The 18,990-nt window shown below is 35.4% G+C and overlaps 1 protein-coding gene and 5 non-coding genes across 19 annotated transcripts; all 6 read left to right on the top strand.

The window, feature by feature from the left end:
• Nucleotides 1-1,828: 1,828 nt before the first annotated feature.
• LOC18428013 (uncharacterized) lies at nt 1,829-18,731 on the top strand. Of its 14 annotated transcripts, none has more exons than XR_016043286.1 (8): nt 1,829-2,128; nt 2,262-2,346; nt 7,996-8,037; nt 15,264-15,415; nt 17,140-17,192; nt 17,486-17,719; nt 18,242-18,288; nt 18,355-18,731. XR_016043286.1 is itself a non-coding variant. In XM_006837053.3 (8 exons), the coding sequence occupies exons 1-8, from the start codon at nt 1,845-1,847 to the stop codon at nt 18,413-18,415; spliced, it is 975 nt and encodes a 324-aa protein (XP_006837116.2). In that variant the 5' UTR covers nt 1,829-1,844; the 3' UTR covers nt 18,416-18,731. The 14 variants fall into 14 exon arrangements, 11 of the variants coding, with proteins under 11 accessions (XP_006837116.2, XP_088706444.1, XP_011621100.1 ...); XM_006837053.3 differs by having other exon boundaries at nt 15,264-15,432; XM_088850318.1 differs by having other exon boundaries at nt 2,245-2,346; nt 15,264-15,432.
• On the top strand, nt 2,787-2,892 carry LOC148779989 (small nucleolar RNA snoR97). The gene has a single exon (XR_016043468.1). It is a non-coding gene; the product is annotated as a small nucleolar RNA snoR97 (small nucleolar RNA).
• LOC148779988 (small nucleolar RNA snoR97) lies at nt 3,829-3,935 on the top strand. The gene has a single exon (XR_016043467.1). It is a non-coding gene; the product is annotated as a small nucleolar RNA snoR97 (small nucleolar RNA).
• Nucleotides 4,177-4,283, top strand: LOC148779987 (small nucleolar RNA snoR97). The gene has a single exon (XR_016043466.1). It is a non-coding gene; the product is annotated as a small nucleolar RNA snoR97 (small nucleolar RNA).
• On the top strand, nt 5,692-5,797 carry LOC148779986 (small nucleolar RNA snoR97). The gene has a single exon (XR_016043485.1). It is a non-coding gene; the product is annotated as a small nucleolar RNA snoR97 (small nucleolar RNA).
• LOC148779985 (small nucleolar RNA snoR97) lies at nt 5,936-6,042 on the top strand. Its single transcript, XR_016043496.1, has one exon. It is a non-coding gene; the product is annotated as a small nucleolar RNA snoR97 (small nucleolar RNA).
• Nucleotides 18,732-18,990: the final 259 nt, after the last annotated feature.

Genomic DNA, 18,990 nt, shown 5'->3' with positions numbered 1-18,990 from the left:
CAAGTGTGGATGATTCCTTTGCAATCTCTTTTGCAGATGATGTCGTGCTCTTCAGTGTAGACTTAGTTTAGTACATCTTATTAATATTTTTGAATGTCTCAATTCCCAATTTTAGTTAGTTACATTATTCTATTTCAATACAATTCGAAGTGTTCTATGTTTCCTTTAAGTTAATTACAAATTGTTATATTTTAATGAACAAATATATTGAATTTTCATCTACAAACACTTATTTCCATCATTTAAATATATTTGCAATGTTCCTTATAAATAAAGTTTACCTGCATATGCAAGATTAAGATAAAATTCAAAAAATGTTGGTATTGATCAATATTTATTTTTGTATACTTCTTTCTAATTTATTGAAAGAAAAATGTTTTTGTTAGTCTACTATCTAAGCCAATAATACATGTAAATGCATATAATATTTTTTGTGGGTAGTTTAGTGCAGTTGGAGTCCTTACTTCTAGTAGGATTGGAATTTAAGACATTACGATGTCAACAAGCCAATAATACATGTACATATATAATATTTTTTGTGGGTAGTTTAATGTAGTTAGATTCTCTTACCTCTAGTAAGAATAGAACTTAAGACATTATGATGTCGATATATGTGACAACAAATGTGCACGGGTAGCGTCTATAGTTATTGTTATTTATCATCATCTACAAATCAATTGGACTTAAAATTTTGAAGTTAGATCGACGACCGACTACACATATGGACATTATTCGATTTTTTATTCTTTATAAATTCACTTAACTTTAATTTTTTATGACATGCTAGAGATACGTGCACATAAATAAATAACCCAAATGAAAAGTATATGGACAGTTGAAGAGTGCACAAGCACCCTCCCAATATCACATATTAAAAAAAGGGAATGCCAGCGTGATTGTTTATAATGTTTTATTATTAATTTTCTACAAATACAATTTAATTTGAAATTTTGGATGTCCACAACCATGGCACCCAAAGAGCATAAAAGAAGGATTTTGGAAAAAATAAATATTTTGGATGTTTCAGGATATCTTGGTCAAATTTTTTAAATTATTGTATTTTATAATCCGTTAAGTATGTCTGTAATCTATTGTCAGTCCATTAGTCGAAAAAAAAATAAATTTATTAGCTATTTGATGTGAAATCGGACAAATTAAGTGTGTTGTAATATTCTTAAAATTTATTTTAGACTTTGTGCCCCGTGACTACTACATCCCCAAGTACCCAAACAGCAGCATGTTTTTATTGGATGAAGTTTTTATAAGGCCCATGCTTTATGAAAACAAAACAAAGCCTCACCTCAAATCCACATCCCAAAAGCACTTTCGGCAACATAAATCTCCATGATGGCTCTAAAATAAATTTTCAACATGGACAATCAATTTTGAAATTCAAAAAATGATATAGATATTGCGGATCTATGAACATTTATTTTTAAAAAATATATATATGATTTAAATAATTTTTTAAAATATATACTATTTTTATAACTTGAAATCCTCATTTTGTTTTTACAACCATAATGTTAACTCGAATTAAAGCTTTTTCAATGTTTGAATTCAATTTTAGATGAGTTATGGAGTGAGGCTTTACTTATTTTGATAGGGCTGCAGCCCTATCAAATCATTTTCCTCTTTTATTATAAACAGACTACACGTTAGTCTCGCCTTGTTGGTGCAATCGTAGGGGGCCATTTTGGTCTTATTTTGCATAGCAATTCAAACCGTCGATCAAACGCTCAAGGTTAATCTGGACCGTGCATTAAAACCCCATTCACAAAGCGCGGGAAACGTACTATATAATGAACAAAAGCCTGAAACCAGAAGCAAAGGAGCGGACACAAATGCAAACCCTAATCTCCATTCCTGCTTCATCTTCGGCGTCGAGCCCAAACCCCAAGCCTAACCCTATCTCTGGTTCTAGCTCAAGCTTGATTTGGAGCCGTAATCCTTGCTCCAACCTTAGGTCTGAAACTCCTGTTCAGATCAGGCTATGGAGACCAGCAGCTCAGAGAAACATCCGGAACCAATGGTCCACAATCGTTTCTCAGAAGCAGAAATGGAGCTCTGCATCTTCTAATGGCCGATCTCTTGCTTCATCATTGGTGAACGCTTACCTCTCGTGCAGGTGATTACAACATTAGGGATATATGGTCAGGGCCTCAGCCATTATGGCTTCCATGGTTGTTGATTATGGAGTTGGGGTTTTCATTGGCATTCGTGGAGGGATTAAGCTTTTTACAGTGATTTTGTGGTACCAGGTACTTGCCATCAATGGATTTGGGTGTTTTGAGCAGCATGAATGGGATTCGCGACAAAGCACATCAGAAGCTGGCTCAGAAACAGGTGACTTGATTGCATCACGGCAGATTATATGTATCCAAGCTCTCCATTATTGATTTGTTGTAATGATTAACTGTTTTATTTCATATCTCTGTTGTCGTGCTATAACTACTTATGCTCTTTGTATATCTCACTGTCATTTATGCCCAGGTTTATGATTTATACGCAATTGTGTGCCTTTAAATTTTCATAAAGATAATTGTTTGGCTTGTTTTACTTTCTACGACAAAGGGGATATTTTGACTGATTTACAACCGTTTTTTTTTTTTTAAATTGGTTTTCTTCCCATCCTATTTTATTAACAAGGGGCCATTGTTGTGCAAGCAGTATGGAGTTTTGTCAGTGGAAAAATGCTGATGAATGTTCTGCTTGTTTTGTTGAGAAATAAGTGTTGCTGTCTTAACCGGGCATTGAGTTAAAAGTTTCAAACAGTTCCTTGTGCCCCTTTTGGATGGGCATGAAGATTGAAGAACTCATAAATTCATGTGTTGCCATCACCTTCTTCTCTGTCCCCACACAAGAATGGAGTCGAATAACAACACAACATGTGGGTCCACATACACAATATGCAGTGCACATTTGAAAAACATTGGTTATAGTAATCTTTTTTTTTTTAAATTTTCATGATGAACTCCTCACTGTGTTAAAGGGAGTCCCTTTCTTCCATTGTAGTACTTTTCATTGTATTTAAGTTGCTTACTTATTTTAATATGTGAAGCATCGAAATTTGTCTGCACATCAAAAGAGAAAAATTAAGTTTGATTCAACTTTCAATCTGTAATTATGTCATTTATCTATTTGCTTATTGGCCGAATCACTGCAAACTGTATATTCTCATGTCTTTCACTCTGTATCTGCTTATCTATCCAGTACAGTGATCTTGAAGTACTGCAATTTCCTCCTTTATGTAATCTCATTTTCCCACTGATGTCCTTCAGGGCCATTCTTAATATTAGGTGCAATATAGAGAGTGTATACTCACTGTGTTAGTATAATTGTTCTCTTTTCTTAGGACTTGTATTGTTACACGAGTTTTATGAAAGGAATGCCTTTGATGTATTGTAAATGTGATTCAAGGGAGTTATCAATCTTTTGCATTATATTTGTTATTTTAGTTTTTTGTCCAATGGGCATTAAAGCTGAATAATTTGGAAATCAACATTGGGCAAGGTCCTGTTGCTCTATTTGTTGGGTTGCGTGGTCTATGGATTTGTGTTGTTGCTACTGCACATTGAAGTGCACATCTCTAAAATGTTTTTGCTTCAATTTTTTGAAGTGGATGTGCAGTGACGGTTTACTAGATAATAATCATTATATTTTGTATGGCTTCAAGACCTATAATTTACTTAAAGGTAATCAATGAATCAATTGATAATCTACCTAAATGTCCAGTGATCTCTTCATTGAAAAATTGAAATTTATTTGTTTAAACAATAGAACTGTACTACTTGGAATTGGAACTGAGTTGAACTATCCTCGATGGCCCTTCTCAAATAGGCATCAAGGTTGAAGAATTCAGAAATCAGTGCGTTGTTTTTCAGCTTCTTCTCTATTTTCTTATGAGTGTGGAGTTAAATCACAACACAACATTTTGTTCTTTACCAGCAGTATGATGTGGCACATAGACAATATTAGGTATTTTATCTTTCTTGTTTATGTGTTTTTATACACATTTTCTTGTGCACCCTCTTGCATGTTCATGTATTTTGAGAGTTTTGTGCTCCATCACTAAATGTCCAGTGATCTCTTCATTGAAAAATTGAAATTTATTTGTTTAAACAATGGAACTGTACTACTTGGAATTGGAACTGAGTTCAACTATCCTTGATGGCCCTTCTCAAATAGGCATCAAGGCTGAAGAACTCAGAAATCAGCGTGTTGATTATCAGCTTCTTCTCTGTTTTCTTATGAGTGTGGAGTTAAATCACAACACAACATTTTGTTGACCTATACTTAATATTTATAAAGTTAACCTTTCTAAAAAAATAAAATCCCAACACAACTATTTGTTATTTACCAGCAGTATGATGTGGCACATAGACAATATCAGGTATTTTATCTTTCTTGTTTATGTGTTCTGTTGCACATTTGCTTGTGCGCCCTCTTGCATGTTCATGTGTTTTGAGAGTTTTGTGCTTCATCACTAGTCATCCCAGATTTACAATCAGAAATCATGCCACAGAAATGTCTTCTTTGATATGGAAAAATGTATTTTTTTGTTTATGCTTCATTATTGAATGGCCTGGCATAACATGAAAGAGATCGATTATTTACCTATCTGACATGTGGCTATTGTGAAAGCCATTTGTGCATGCATCCATTGTAATTTATGATGAAATATCCAAACATGAACATACTTTTTCAAGTCTGTTGACCCCATAGTTGCTGGAACTTTGTTGGAAAGGTCATGGACCCACTCCGGAACCTCGATTATGCGGTTCCAGCTGGGAATCTTGGATGGAACGCAGATCACAAAAGATCCCTATATTGTGATCCGCGTTCTCAGCAGGTTCTAATCACGGTTCTCAAGTGTATGACACAGCATATGTTTTTTTCTCTATTTGGCAAAGATTCATATGCAATGATTCAGTTTGTGGCCAATGGTACTGTGAACCCATGCACCATTCTTGATCCCTTAAAATATACTATTGCTATTCCTTCCCCATGGAATGGCGCTTCCCTGTAACAAGGATCGGGCTCCCTTAATATAGGATTGTATAGACGACGATCCCAACCATAAGGAGCTTCTAATAATGCACAGTTCTGCGGACCCGAGCCCGCTTCTGCTCCCAGGAACGCACCCGCACCCGGCAACTATGGTTGACACCAAGTAAATCTTAAAAGCCAAGTCAACAAATCATCAATACCTGTGTTTTTTTCTTAGTCTTCTCTGTTTTCATTCAATAGTCATATTTTTAGGTACTTTGACTTATTTCCTGGACAACTTTTAACAACTTAAATATGATATTAGGCAAAAATTTTGTAGCAGTCATCCAATTGTTGGCCTGGCTGAGAAAGATGAAATAGCAGAAATTTATGTGATTATGATATGGTACGGATGATAATGCACGTAATATTGAATCCATTTGGTCTATCATGATTCATGACTAACTCCGAACTCTTCTAATATTGTTCATCATATACAAAAAAAAAGCTTGAATGTGCTGGATTTGTTTTATCTGGTTATTTTGTAAAGGCTATTTTTTCCGTGTATGATGGTAAATTGATGATTGGATTTAATGATCAGTTAGGTTTTGGAAAGAATTATATTGTAAAGTTGTATAGATTTGTGGAGATTTTGTATTTTTGAACTATTTAGATGTTGAGTTTCACTATCCTTAATGTTCTTACTTAATATGGGCATTAAGGCTGAAAAACTCAAAAACCATTGTGTTGTCATCAGCTTCTTTCCTGTTTGTCACCAGGAATGGAGTTAAATAACAACACGACATTACTTTTACGGGCTCTCAATCACGCTCATGACAATTAGGTTTTGGAGTGAATTCTCTTCCACAGCAGTATAGATTTGTTAAATGATGAGGTTTTGATGATGTGAGCTTTTGAGGAGTTGAGTTTCACTATTCTGAGTGCTCTATCCTAATGAGCATAAAGGCTGAAAAACTCAAAAAATCAATGTGTTGTCATCAGCTTTTTCCTTGCTTTTCATGGGGAACAGAGTTAAACAACAACACAACATCACTTTAAACATTTTGAAATTGTCGGTTCAGATTGGGAATCAGTAGGTATTGTGCCAATTCTGAGAGTTCCATATCTATATGCTGTATAATATGTAAAATTTATGTCATTCCTAGAGTGATTTATTAGGCTAGAGTATACCGCCGGAAAGAACTAGGCTGGGGTTAGTATGGCCTCCATAATGCGCAAACTTGGAGGCTTCTTACTCCATCTGTTCTAAGAGTCTCCGCTAGTTGAACTGTGTCCAGTAGACTCCCAGTTCTACTCATTCCCTTTGTCCGCTGTTGGATTGGGATACTAAACCCTCCAGCAGCCCAAACTAGATGCCCAAATAGGAACAGGGATGGGGAACAATAAAATTCTCATACATTCCCATTGATCTATTCTCTAAAATAGTTTTCCAATCCAACATAGTTCGCGTTAATCATGTGCCAATATAATTTATCGTCGGTTGTTGCATAAAAAAAGATTGATTCCATTGTGTTTATATGCGTATTTTTTGGTTGTTTTGTGTGGTGTTGGAAAACAAGGTATTGAGCTCGAACTCGAGCATTTGGGTGAAATACACAAGGGGGACTGGTACTCTGTAAGACACGTTCTTTTGGTCTTTATCATCTGGACTGAACAACCTACCGGGTCTGAGTGACTTGGGCAAGTTCAAGTTTGAGTCTCTAATATTTTAAATATTGGTTATGTTGTCCTAGGTTTTGGCATTTGTGAATGTGCAAGAATGGTTGGTTGATAGCTCCAAGAAAATAGTTTATTGTTATTTCATGAAAATAGTCCTTCCTTCTTAATTTATTTGAGTAATTTTTTTTATTGATGGCAATGATTAGAAAGAGAGAGGCCTGGAGTGGGTTTTTGGATGCTCATTACTACTTGAAGGTGCTGCTTTTCATGGGCTTGGTATCTTCTTTTGGGGTGGGCTTCCCACCATGATGGATCTCCCTATCTTACACTTGATATGAGCCATGCTTCCCTATCTTACACTTGATATGAGCCATGCTTTGTATAATCTTATCTGTTTTCTTTATTCTCGTCTTATTCTGTGAAATACCATTTTCTAATATATTTGTTTGCTTTTTAGTATCATTTATTTAAAAATTGAACATTGAAGTTATAGCAAGTGTTTACCGTGAGCTTTCCTGTCATTTTATAGAAGTCAAATGTTGTACCAAATTTTTTTTTTCTGGGCAGCTGGTGCTTTTGTTTAGGTAAAGTCAACTTAGATTCTCTGGAAGAATATTAAGTACTTTTGCACATTATGTAAGAATGGAGGGGATGGATTCAAATAGAAGAATGACAGTCTCTTGACTTTTTTTACCCATAATATCATAGTAAAGTTGTGTTCCCTTGTATTACATTTGCTCTTTGTTTGTCAATCAAACTTATAAGTTTGTTTTATGCAGAAAAATACTGAAAGTTATTATTACCTCTTAGTTCTAGTTGTTGGAAATACATTTAGGCCTAGTTTGGATCCACTGATATTTATGTTCAAATGCTAGCTTTGGATAAATCACTTAAGGAATAATCTTATTTAAATAGTGACGATCCCTTGTCAATGATGCTTGGATTTGCATATTCTTTGTGCTAGATCTGAACCCTTTTGAACACTCAATTTGCTATACCCAAGCTGGAAAAATATGGCCCAATGGTCCTCTAAGTCATATTATGACTTTATGACACCCTTGGATCTTCATAATGGCTCCACATGTTCTATAGTCTCTGGATTGCCTCTTATTGGGGTTTCGAAATTCATATTGGATAACACTTGTTTGAGGCAGAAACCTCTCAATTGCAATCAGAGGTTATGTTCTCTGGTAGGTGCTATTGTTGTCCACAGAGTTCACAATTCTTATGTTTTTTAACTTTTTTGGTGATTGAACTTATTTGTTTTGTTTTAGGTATTGTCTCTGTTTAAATTATTTACATATTTATATTTGTGTTTTTCCCTAGGAGCATTATCGGGAACAACTTTTGCTGTCATATAGCGAATTGGTGAGTTTAATTTTTTTTAGTAATAACCATTATGATATCTTTATATTTAGGGTATGCGATATATTATACGCTTGAATTTTTGTTTCAAGCAGTTTGCTAGTGCCTCCTCTACCCTTAGATGTCAACAAGGGATGTTTGGGCTATGTTGTTTCTTTTTGCGAAGTTTCAATCTTAGGACTTTTAGCCAAAGAATGACATATCCCAACTGTACTTTTGACATTGGAAGGTTAGAGAGGTGCTGGTAAAGTGCTTAAAACCTGCATGCTTGTATACAAATTATTTAAAGTAGAGCTGCTTGTAGTTGTCAAATTGTCATTTTACCACTGTGATAAATGACTAAAAGATAATCATACATGTAAATGCAACTAAAACTTCGCATCTTTTTCTTTAAAATTTTTGTCATTTTCAATGGAATGACTGCTCAACTTACAAATGCAATCATGGCTTCAACTATCAGTGGATCTTTACCTTTTTTTTTTTTTTTTTGGGGGGGGGGGGGGGGGGGGGGGAGTAGTTAACTTGTGTTAATAAGTAAAACACATGTATTCATAGTTACAAAAATGCCATTGGTGGTATACATATGCAAATACATCCCAGATCTTAGGTGATTACAGTTACAAATATTGTATACAAAATTGGGGCCATTGTTAGTGAGTTGAGAAATATTCAAGAATGGGGTGTGACACCTGTAATCAAAAGATAAGGTTGGACCTCTGTAGCTATTTCCAAAAAGTGCTTGCTGCTATTGGTACTGAGCAGAGTTCCTCACTAGCGGCCAGTGTTTGCAAAACCGACCGACCCGAATCGTAACTGGCCGATTAGATCGGTACTGACTCCGATTAAGGCCAGTTTTGTGGTCCTAATAAATAGAAGCCGTTCTCCAAAAAAAACTGGCACATAGCTGTCGGTTTGAGGTCGAACCGGTGGTATGTACTCTAAATCGGCCGGTTTTTCCTAATCGGTCCGGTTTACCGTTTTAACACCCGATATAACGTTGTTTTCAACACATCAAATAATGGTCGTTATTTGGCATAGGCCCTGTTATTTTCACATAACCTATGAATAAAGCTTTTGCAACGTTTTTTAATTCCATTTTTTGGTTTTCTTGTTTTTTTTGGTCAATTATTGATGTTATACATTGGAAAGTTTATATAAATCATCGATTATTGAATCAAAAGTCGAAAAACAAAAGAGTTCTTGGCTGATTGAAATGGGGATTTTTGAAAATTTGAAATTTCTGCTATTCTATCAAATGCAGCTTCATTACCTCATAGATTTTCATAAAAATGGAGGGCTTTGATTCATTGTTGAAGGATTCAACGTTTACATATTCCAATTTTTCCAAAACAATGACGATTTGAGGTTTTTTTGGGCACGAAGTACTGCTGCTTGAAGAACTATTTTTTATCTAAACAAATTGATTTCTGATCTATCAATTGATTGATTTTTATCGAATTGTTCAGTGCAGTTTGATCATTAAGGCCTCATTTATCAAATAAACTATTTATTTTGATTTACTATTGATTAAATGCTTTTATATCGAATTTTTTTCCTATGTTTTTTTCTTGAAATTTTCGTAAAGTGAAAAATCCGCAATTTTTGAAGAAAGATCTCAATAGTGAATGGATCTTCATGAAATTTGGGGCATTTGAATCTTAATTGAAGTATATATCATATCCCCATGTTAATTTGTTTAAAAAATTAAAGATTTGGGGTTGATTTTCACTCTAAAATTTTTTTGTTCTTTGGCTTGATTTTAGGGTTCTTAATTTTTTTTTTTAATAAAATTATGTTTTGTTTTTATAAAAATATGTTATTTGTGATGAATATGAGAAAAAAAACATTCTTTCTTTTTAATTTTATATATTTTTGGTGAGCTTGTTGGATTGTTTTTAATGTATATTTTTTTTTCAAAAATGTTTTTTTGTGATGAATATGAGGAAAAAATATTTTGGTGATCGTGTTGGATTGTTTTTAATGTTATATTTTTTTTTATAAAATTATTTATTTTGTGTTGAATATGATAAGTTTTTTTTAATGTTATTTTTGGTGTATGTTACTGTTGTTTGTGTTCTCAACTTCTTGTTTGGTTGTGACTTTTCTTCTAATTTGTTTTTTTATTTGTTTATCTATCATTTGTTGCAACTTCATACTCCTTAAATCTGTTTATTAGCATCTATGAAGAAAATAGGTAGAAATTAAAAAGTGTTTTACTCATCTCTCATGTTTCCACATGCTGAAATGGATATTAAATTAACCTCTTTTTTTTTAAAGAGAAATGACACTATGAGACCCTCCCACACCCATGTGAGTAGGACCCCAAAGGATCACCGTCAAATTTGACACAGAAAAGTTATCACATGGGTGTGGGAGTTGGCTTTTCTAGAGATCTATGCCAATTTGATGGTGATCATTTGGGGTCCTACTCACATGGGTGTGGGAGGGTCTCATAGGATCATTACTCTTTTTTAAATATGCATTGTAATTCTACATTTTAAAGTTGCCATCTTACATATTTTTTTTTTCATGTTAAACCCAACTCAAAAGGTTACTGATTAAATGAGGTTAGGCCATTTCAAAATCGATTTGGCCATTTGAAGCAGCACTTAACACCTTGACCCACACCTAACCAAGTTATTGAGTAAATGAGGTGCTCTCTCTTACTACCTTTACTCACATCCCTTCGAAAAATTGGGAACATAATACTATAAAAAAATACGCTCTCAAATCCATTTCTAAACCGTATTAAAGGGTTTTTCAACATTAAAACAACCTTTTTCAATATCAATATTAAAACCGTATAGAAGCATATATTGTTGCATCATCCATTGTTAGTTGGACTTTGTAACTTCATCAATTGAATTTATGTGAAATTATAAATTGTCTTGCATATCTCCATAGTATTCAAATATTAAATTATATAAAAAGTTGTTTCAAATTTTTTTTATAAGATAAATGTGTAATATGACAGTATTTACTTAATCTAAGTTTTGCTATTTTTTTTTTTTAATTTTTTTTGGGGGGTTTTGACCCGTCTTTTTTGTAAAAAAAAATGTCCTTGATCGGTTAGTCCGGTTTTGGTTCGAACCGCTCTCAGCCTCATGACCGGTTAACCGTTCTGGTTAGATTTTGTGGCTTGCATCACCATTCTATCTTATTGCTAAGCTTATGGTGTCCTTTTGTAATTTTTTAAGTGGATTCTAGTTCTATCATGATCTGCTGTGGTTGTATTTATCAGGAAATTCCATTGTTCTTTGTTTATTGCTTTTTTTTTCGAAATTGCTAATTGTTTGTTCTTTGTTTATTTTTCTTTTCATGCTGCTTTTATATTTGGGTTTTTAGACCTAGATGTGCCTGCCTTGTTTATGGACTTGAGGCTCTTTAAGGTTTTAATTGGTCCATTAAGATTGCATCTCCTTCTCCAAATTCATAACTTAGGCCAAGGTTTTGGTCAATCCGTTGGCAGTGGATAGAATACATCAAACTAAAACTAAAACCTTAATATTTAGCAGAGATTAAACAAACAGTAACTTGATAATCCAAAATGCGCAGATATGCGCTTAATGTACTTGATAATCTAAAATGTGTAGATTTGAAGTTAACGTACTGATCTAGGTTTTTGAGTGGTTCGTGGACATTCCAGTCGTTAGATTGGTATTAACCAACTTGCGTTTGTTTTTTTACGCACTAATATACAGAGACCAGTACTCTTACTCCAGCGCTACCATACCACACATTCTTCAAGTCAAGGAAGACAATCAGAGGAAGTTTTGAGTACACAACAACCCATGGAAGACGTACTAGTTAGAAAGGGACGGCTGATCCCGAAACCTAGATCAATCTGGCCCAAAGTCAATGTGCTAGGAATCGATTTTGTTCACCTTTACACCGTTTTACTCTTTTGGTTAGAAAGTTTTCTAACTAGCCATGAACCACTCAGAAAGTTTTGCGATAGAATAACATATGAGATTACAACTGTTATCATTGATGGCATACGATCATTATTGAACCAGAGTTTATTAGAGCTTTGGAACAGTCTGCGATCCATCGCAGAAACAAATGATCACGATACAAGGAACAACATTTTTGCACGGAAGGCACCAACCTTCAAGGAATTTGAGATGCCTCGTTTCTATGCGAACTTGCTTTTTGGGATTGGACCGCTTCATATTGAAGACAGCCTCATGGATACCATAATTATTTATGCACCGGCCCAAGAGAGAGGAGATAACTACAGACGCACTAAACTCCCGTAATCCGTTCAAGAGAACTCCACTGCTTGATGAAAGTGATGAAAGAGATGAACCTCCCACTCGAGACAATCACCAGTCGAGGTTTAGTTGGATCTTTCTTCACCACATGTAAATAGAGAATTGTTGTAGTAGGAGTTTATGAAGTGATTGGATGCTTCAACGCTCGTTACTACATCAGAGTCGATACTATAACCGCTATGCTCTTTGGAACCTTTGGTAGCACCAAACACCCTTTTGAGGATCCATTTTTAACGATTGGATTCGTATCAGATGAGACTGTGATCGACGCATTCTTGAGGATACCATCACCATTCGAAGGAATATTACCGACTGCAGATGCCCGTCATGTTTGGGGTGATTTTGCTATCAATCCATTTGGCCTTGCCCTGGCCAGCGACACACCAGTGGAAGGAAGAGGGAAAGGGATTTACGTGCTAGGAAGAGGCACGGACAAGTTTGCGCTCACTTGCCCATGGCCTAATGCGCCCGGAGAGAGCAACAATGATCAGAGAGGTTTCTCACAATGCCAGTAGGCATTGAGAAATCAATTGACAACCAAAAGAGGCCAAGCTTTGGATCTTCACCTAGTGCTAAAGTCGAGCATCCTGTCAATGCTTAACTTAATGTTTTGTTATATTCAAGTTTAAACAACTCATTAGAGCAAGACAATTAACTATGTCTGTATTAAGTGCATATTTGTGCATTTTGGATTATTAAGTTACTGTTTGTCTAATATCCGCTAAATATTAAGGTTTTAATTTTAGTTTGATGCATTCTATCTACTGTCAACCAAAACCTTGGCTTGGGTTAAATCGACAATTCTGACTTAAAACCTTAATGGTGGGCCAATCATGTGAAAGGTGTTTGTCATATTCAAGGTTTGATTCTTGGTGTCCTTCTAAAGTATAGAATGATCTTGCCAACTATCGATCTCTTGCGTATCTCCTGACGGTGCATGGTACTTGACAATCTCGTACGTTGGCACATCACTGATGATTTCATATTCCCGTCTTGGGATTCTCTCATGCCCTTGATCGATGATGATTAGTCCTCTGTCCATTTGTCTACTATCAGTACTTCGGTGAAGTATGAGTGAACCTGCAGGAATTAAGTGGATCTATCCGGCACACCGGTAGGGATTAAGTGGATCCATTAGGATGTTGGTGGGTATATAGGTGACTTACTTGAGACGCCAGTAGAGTACTTTGTGAAATCTTTTGAATTATGCAAGGATTTACTTATGCATTTCTTCATAGTGTTTCAATATGCCTTCAATTTTTTTGGATTATGTTAAATTTTTTGTTCCTGAATCTGAAACTGTTCTTCATGTATGCTTTTCCTTATTGTTTCAACATGCATTCTTTTAGAAAATATTACATTTTTCAATCATGATTTTTTTTAGAAGTTATGATGGTCACTTATTGAGTAGCCAAGTTTTATAACAACCCAAGTTTTATACTCAGTATATATGCAAATGAATACGTAAATCCTTGCACAATTCAAAAGATTTCACAAAGTACCCTACTGACGTCCCAAGTAGGTCATCTATATACCCCACGCGTCCTGATAGGTCCACTTAATCCCTACCTGCATCTTGGATAGGTCCACTTAATTCTTGCGGATCCATTCATACTTCATCGGTGTACTAGATGAGTCCACTTAATCTCTACCGACGTATCAGATAGGTCCATTTATACCTCACCAGTGAATCAGATGAGTCCACTTAATTCCTACCGACGTACCGTATAGGTCCACTTATACCTCACCGGTTAACCAGATGAGTCCACTTAATCCCTACCAGCCTCTCGGATAGGTCCACTTGTGTACTTAAAGTATCTCTGAGACTCTTTAAACATTAGAAAGCAACAATATCGTATATTTAAAATTGCCTTGAAATCATTAGCATGAATTCACATAAAGCAATTTATCAATCACTTTTGTTGATTTTTGGAGAATTTCTTCATGTGAAGTCATGCTAATGATTTCAACGATATTTTGAATATACAATATTGTTGCTTTCTGTTGTTTAAAGAGTTTCAGAGATACTTTAAGTATTCAAGTGGACTTATCCGGGAAGCCGGTAGGGATTAAGTGGACTCATTCGGTTCGCCGGTGAGGTATAAGTGGACCTATCCGGTACACCGGTAGGGATTAAGTGGATTCATTCGGTACGTTGGTGAGGTATGAGTGCTTGGTTGGTTATTTGTAAAAGTGATTAATATAAGAATTCATTCTAATGATTTCAAGGATATTTTGAATATATGATATTGTTGTTTAAAGAGCTTCATAGATAAAATAACTATACAAGTGGATTTATCCGGGATGCCAGTATGAATTAAGTGGACCCATCAGGACGATGGTGGGGTATATAGGTGATCTGCTTGAGACGTTAGTAGGGTACTTTGTGAAATCTTTTGAATTGTGCAAGGGTTTACATATGCATTTCTTCATAGTGTTTCAATATGCATTCAATTTTTTTGGAATATGTAAATTATGTGTTCTTGAATCTGAAATTGTTCTTCATGTATGCTTTTCTTCACATTGTTTCAACATGCATTCTTTTAAAAAATATTATATTTTCCAATCATGATTTTTTTAGGGCTTATGATGGTCACTTATCGAGGAGCCAAACTCATCAAATTATGGCAATGGATGAAACGTTGCGTTTTTTGAGATAGTCGATAAAATGATATTGGCAACAAAACATATTTTAATTTTAATCTTGTATTTGCCAAAGTTATAGATAATTAAAAATGTAATGCATTATTTCATTGTTGACGGTGTTGATTTTGTACACATTATCTGATATTATTGGGCTTTTTGAGATGTATTGAGTGACTTTTTCCCTTTGAGGTCATACATTAGTTAGTGAGAATTTGAGAAACATCTTTTTCATTACGTAGTAACAATTTGAGAAGCTTCTTTTTAGTTCTTAGCTATCCGATTATGATCTTCACTTGCAATTTATTGCAGGTATCGACTGTTTGTCAAATGGTACGTGCATCTCAATCCATGCGATGCTTCTTAAAAGGATCTCTTGATAGTCCAATTGTAGAATTCTGTAGTCAGCCTGGCAATAGTGATGACTGTGGAGATGGACGCGGTGTACCTGTTTTCTCTTATTTGTCAGTCACCTATTTTGGTAGATATTTTTGTATATGTTCTGTTTTATCATACTCCAGTAAATGCTTTTGAATGTTGCAAGTTGTTTGTCTTCAAGTGAACACAAGTAGGAATGTGACCTTGGCCTGGGTTGTCAGGGTGGCAGAGCCATAATGTGATGTTGAGGGTTCCATTGTTTCCTTGTTAACATTTTCCCAAAAAAAGTAGATAGACAAGATCATGACTCATTTTAGTTATTTCCTCATTGATTTTCATTGTTTGTGTATGTGAAACTAACCCTAGTAGCCACAAACTATTATGTTTAACTTCCAAATCCTTCTATATCTCCATTTTGCTTGAATTAAAGGTAGTTAATGTAGTGTGTTCTTCTTTGCAACCAAGCCCCAAATGCATGGTGCTTCTGACCTTCCACTGAAAAATTATGGAAATAGCAAACATTGACCCTACCAAGAGTGGATCTGCTGGTTGGTGGCTTCTCTCCCCGTGCTGCAGATTATGCAAATATTGAAATGGGTGATCTTGGGATGATCTATTACCATACTGATTGGGTTTAAATGTTCTAATAGCACCTATGCTAGATTGACATGTGTCAGGCATGTCTGGATGGGTCTAACATGACATGTCTGGCACACTGGGCTGTCCACTTGGTGTGGCTCAACTGTGCCCGCAATGGGTCTTGAACAAATTGTAATTATGTCAGGTACTTTTCCCGTTAGAGTTAGCCATTGACACTTGTCCAAAACTGGATGCAGGTATCAAATACGAGGACACGTAAGACATGCATGTCCAGAAGTCTAGACACGGGCTTTGACAGTATTAAACACACATGCTTATGATTCAGATGGGAATAACTTGTATATAGAAACAAGTTTTGTAGGGCTTATACGGATGAGTTGTGTCGACCACACTGCTTTATAAGAAGCCATGTCGGATACACATCGTCCATGTTTGGTGCGGGTACATGTTGCCCGTACCCTTGCAACACAGGATTTGCACAGTTCTTTTTCTTTGTCCACTCTGTGCAGTCCAACACGTTTTGTCTTTTGCACAAGGCCACAAGGGTGAGTAGGACCAATCCGCCACGCTGCTATTAAAGTACTTCGATATTGTTGCTTTTCCATTGTTGCTTAGGGTTTTGTGGGGTTGTCATTGTTTTTGTGTATTTGAGATGCATCTTTCTCCCTTGTACAAAACATACTCCTTCCATCTTGGATGTACATTGTGTAAAGCCAATTTCCTGATCATGTTTCATAAGTACATGTGTGGATGTTGTGTGCTGGTAAACCAGCCCGTGGTACCTGTGATCTTGCAGTCTTTTAAATTTTTGTTTTTTTGTCTAGGGTAGATCAGTGGGGAATACAAGCCCCTACCCGTTTTGGAAATAGTTAAGTGGTTTTCGAATGTGTCAGTGAGAATGGAAACCTAGACCGGTAGCTGAGGCTCAGGTGGTGCTACCATCACGACCTCAACCCCATTTCCTCCTACAGTCTTTTAATGATTACGTAGAACATGCTATTCTGTCTTTCAAACATTTTGTCATGCCAGAACTCAATAGTGAACTTGCTTTTGTGATTACTGTTTTCTGGTATGCTGAAATTTATTTTACATCAATTTAAATTTCTTGCAGAATATGTATATCTTAGTTTTGAGATGTGGCACAGAACATTTTCTGTGGATATTTCATTTTTTTTTGCTTTGCGCTAATGAATGACCTGGTCCAATTCAGAGAGCTTGGCGCAAGAACTCACTCAGATGTTTGTATTGGAGCTAAATTTGAAGGTAAATACAGGAGATATCTTTCATATTACAAAAAAATATGGAATATCTTTCTTTCTTTTGTCGCTCCTGTATTCCATATGTTCTTGAAGCTTGTACCCTTTCTGATGTTTCTTTTATTCGATATAGCCATATAGTAGCACTGGAATTTTTCCTGCTTTGCCTGTTAAAAACAGCATACAAGTGAGTGTAGCGGTTCATGGGATTGCATCTATTTCTCCAGTTTTGATTGTATCTACCTATCCATTCTATATGCATGTCTGTGATTGTTCTCTAATATTTTTCAACAAATGCAGAGGTTGCTAGTGGCTGCTCTTTGTTGCATCACTTGTGATGATGGTATCAATACACAAGCCAATGTACTGAACTGGTCCAATGAGCTGTTTCCTGGTGAATTTGAGAACATGGGAAGCATTGGCTTGTTGAATGAGGAATCCTGCTTGCCAATCCCTCCATGCATTCAGGGGCGGGAAAATGGTGATACTAACATGGAAAGACTAAGCCAACATCCAGAAAGAGAGGTCATGCAGGTAACAGTGATTTCCCTTATTTATAATAACATGACCCAGTCTTGTTCATGAAAAAGGTAGTGTTATTTCTTTTTTTAGTTTGTAAATAATTAACTCAACCTTATTTCATGAGTTGATTTTTATTGGTCTGACATTTTCATTTTCAAATGATCAATCCCTTGATAAAATGGTTGGATGTAGTTGGTTATTCTCAAATGAATTGTTTGGCTTCTATAATAGAGTCAGAGAAACTTTCTTAGGTCCCACAGTATGGCATCTTAGCAGAAGAAGGTTCTGAAGTTATATTTTGAAGAAGGATTCTTGTAACATAAGTAGGACATGTAGAAACTTCAAGAAAAAAAAATATACGCAAATTCAAGTGTTTATAATTGGACAGACGCAATGCCATCTTTTCACTAATACATTTGCCGTAGCATAAACAGAAACAGTTTGCATGTAATGTATTGAAACATCATGGTGTTCTTTGTCCTTTTTGTTTGTTTTTTTTGTCCTTTTGATGCCAAAGTTTCCCGTGTATTGCAGGTATACTTGACTGTGTGGCTTGCTGAAGTGAATATCAATACTCGAAGGTGAGCTATTTTTTTGAATTTTTTTTAGTAGTAATAGTTGTTTATTGAAGAATTGTGTTGTTTCAGAGTGGATGAGATCATAGCTATGGTTGAGGAAGAGATGCAGCTTAAACTCGGTTCATCCTAGGCATCTGTGGTGTATGTTTATTATGAGGGTTCAAATCGGAGGCCTTTATTGATATTCAGGGAATGATTACATGTAATTTAAATACTGAGTCTTGTTGTAATTTTAGTTTCTAGGCAAAAAAAGAAAATACACAATAATTCATAATATTGGTCCTAGTTGGGGCTAAAATAACTGCAAGATTGTATATGAAATACAAAACCAGAAAACTACATGATCATTCCCCTCTGTATTTATAAGAAAATGGGCAATTCATACTTTTATAGGGAAATGGTGAAGATTTGGGGACATCTATTTATTTAAGCTCTTATTTGACTAATTTCCTGTGTATAATGAACTCATCTTGCCAAGGTGTATCTTGCACATGCCAGAATGTGCGTCTTTTAATTTGTTATTTTCTTGATAATATGTAACCTTTCATTTTAATAGACATTTTGTGTTGGTTTTTTGTAATTTTAAACCCTATTGTAAGGAACTTAACTATTTCTAGTTTGCCAGCGCTACTGAGAGTACTATTCAGCTATGCGATTGAGAAATGTCATAAATAAGTCGGGGTGCAAATGTGTTGGGCCCAGGTT

Source organism: Amborella trichopoda, chromosome 10 (genome assembly GCF_054954075.1).
Source record: "Amborella trichopoda isolate Santa Cruz 75 chromosome 10, AtrichopodaSantaCruz75HAP2 v2.0, whole genome shotgun sequence".
Classification (NCBI taxonomy): Eukaryota; Viridiplantae; Streptophyta; class Magnoliopsida; order Amborellales; family Amborellaceae; genus Amborella; species Amborella trichopoda.
Note: the sequence above shows the minus strand (reverse complement) of the source record. Positions and strands in the feature narration are given on the sequence as shown.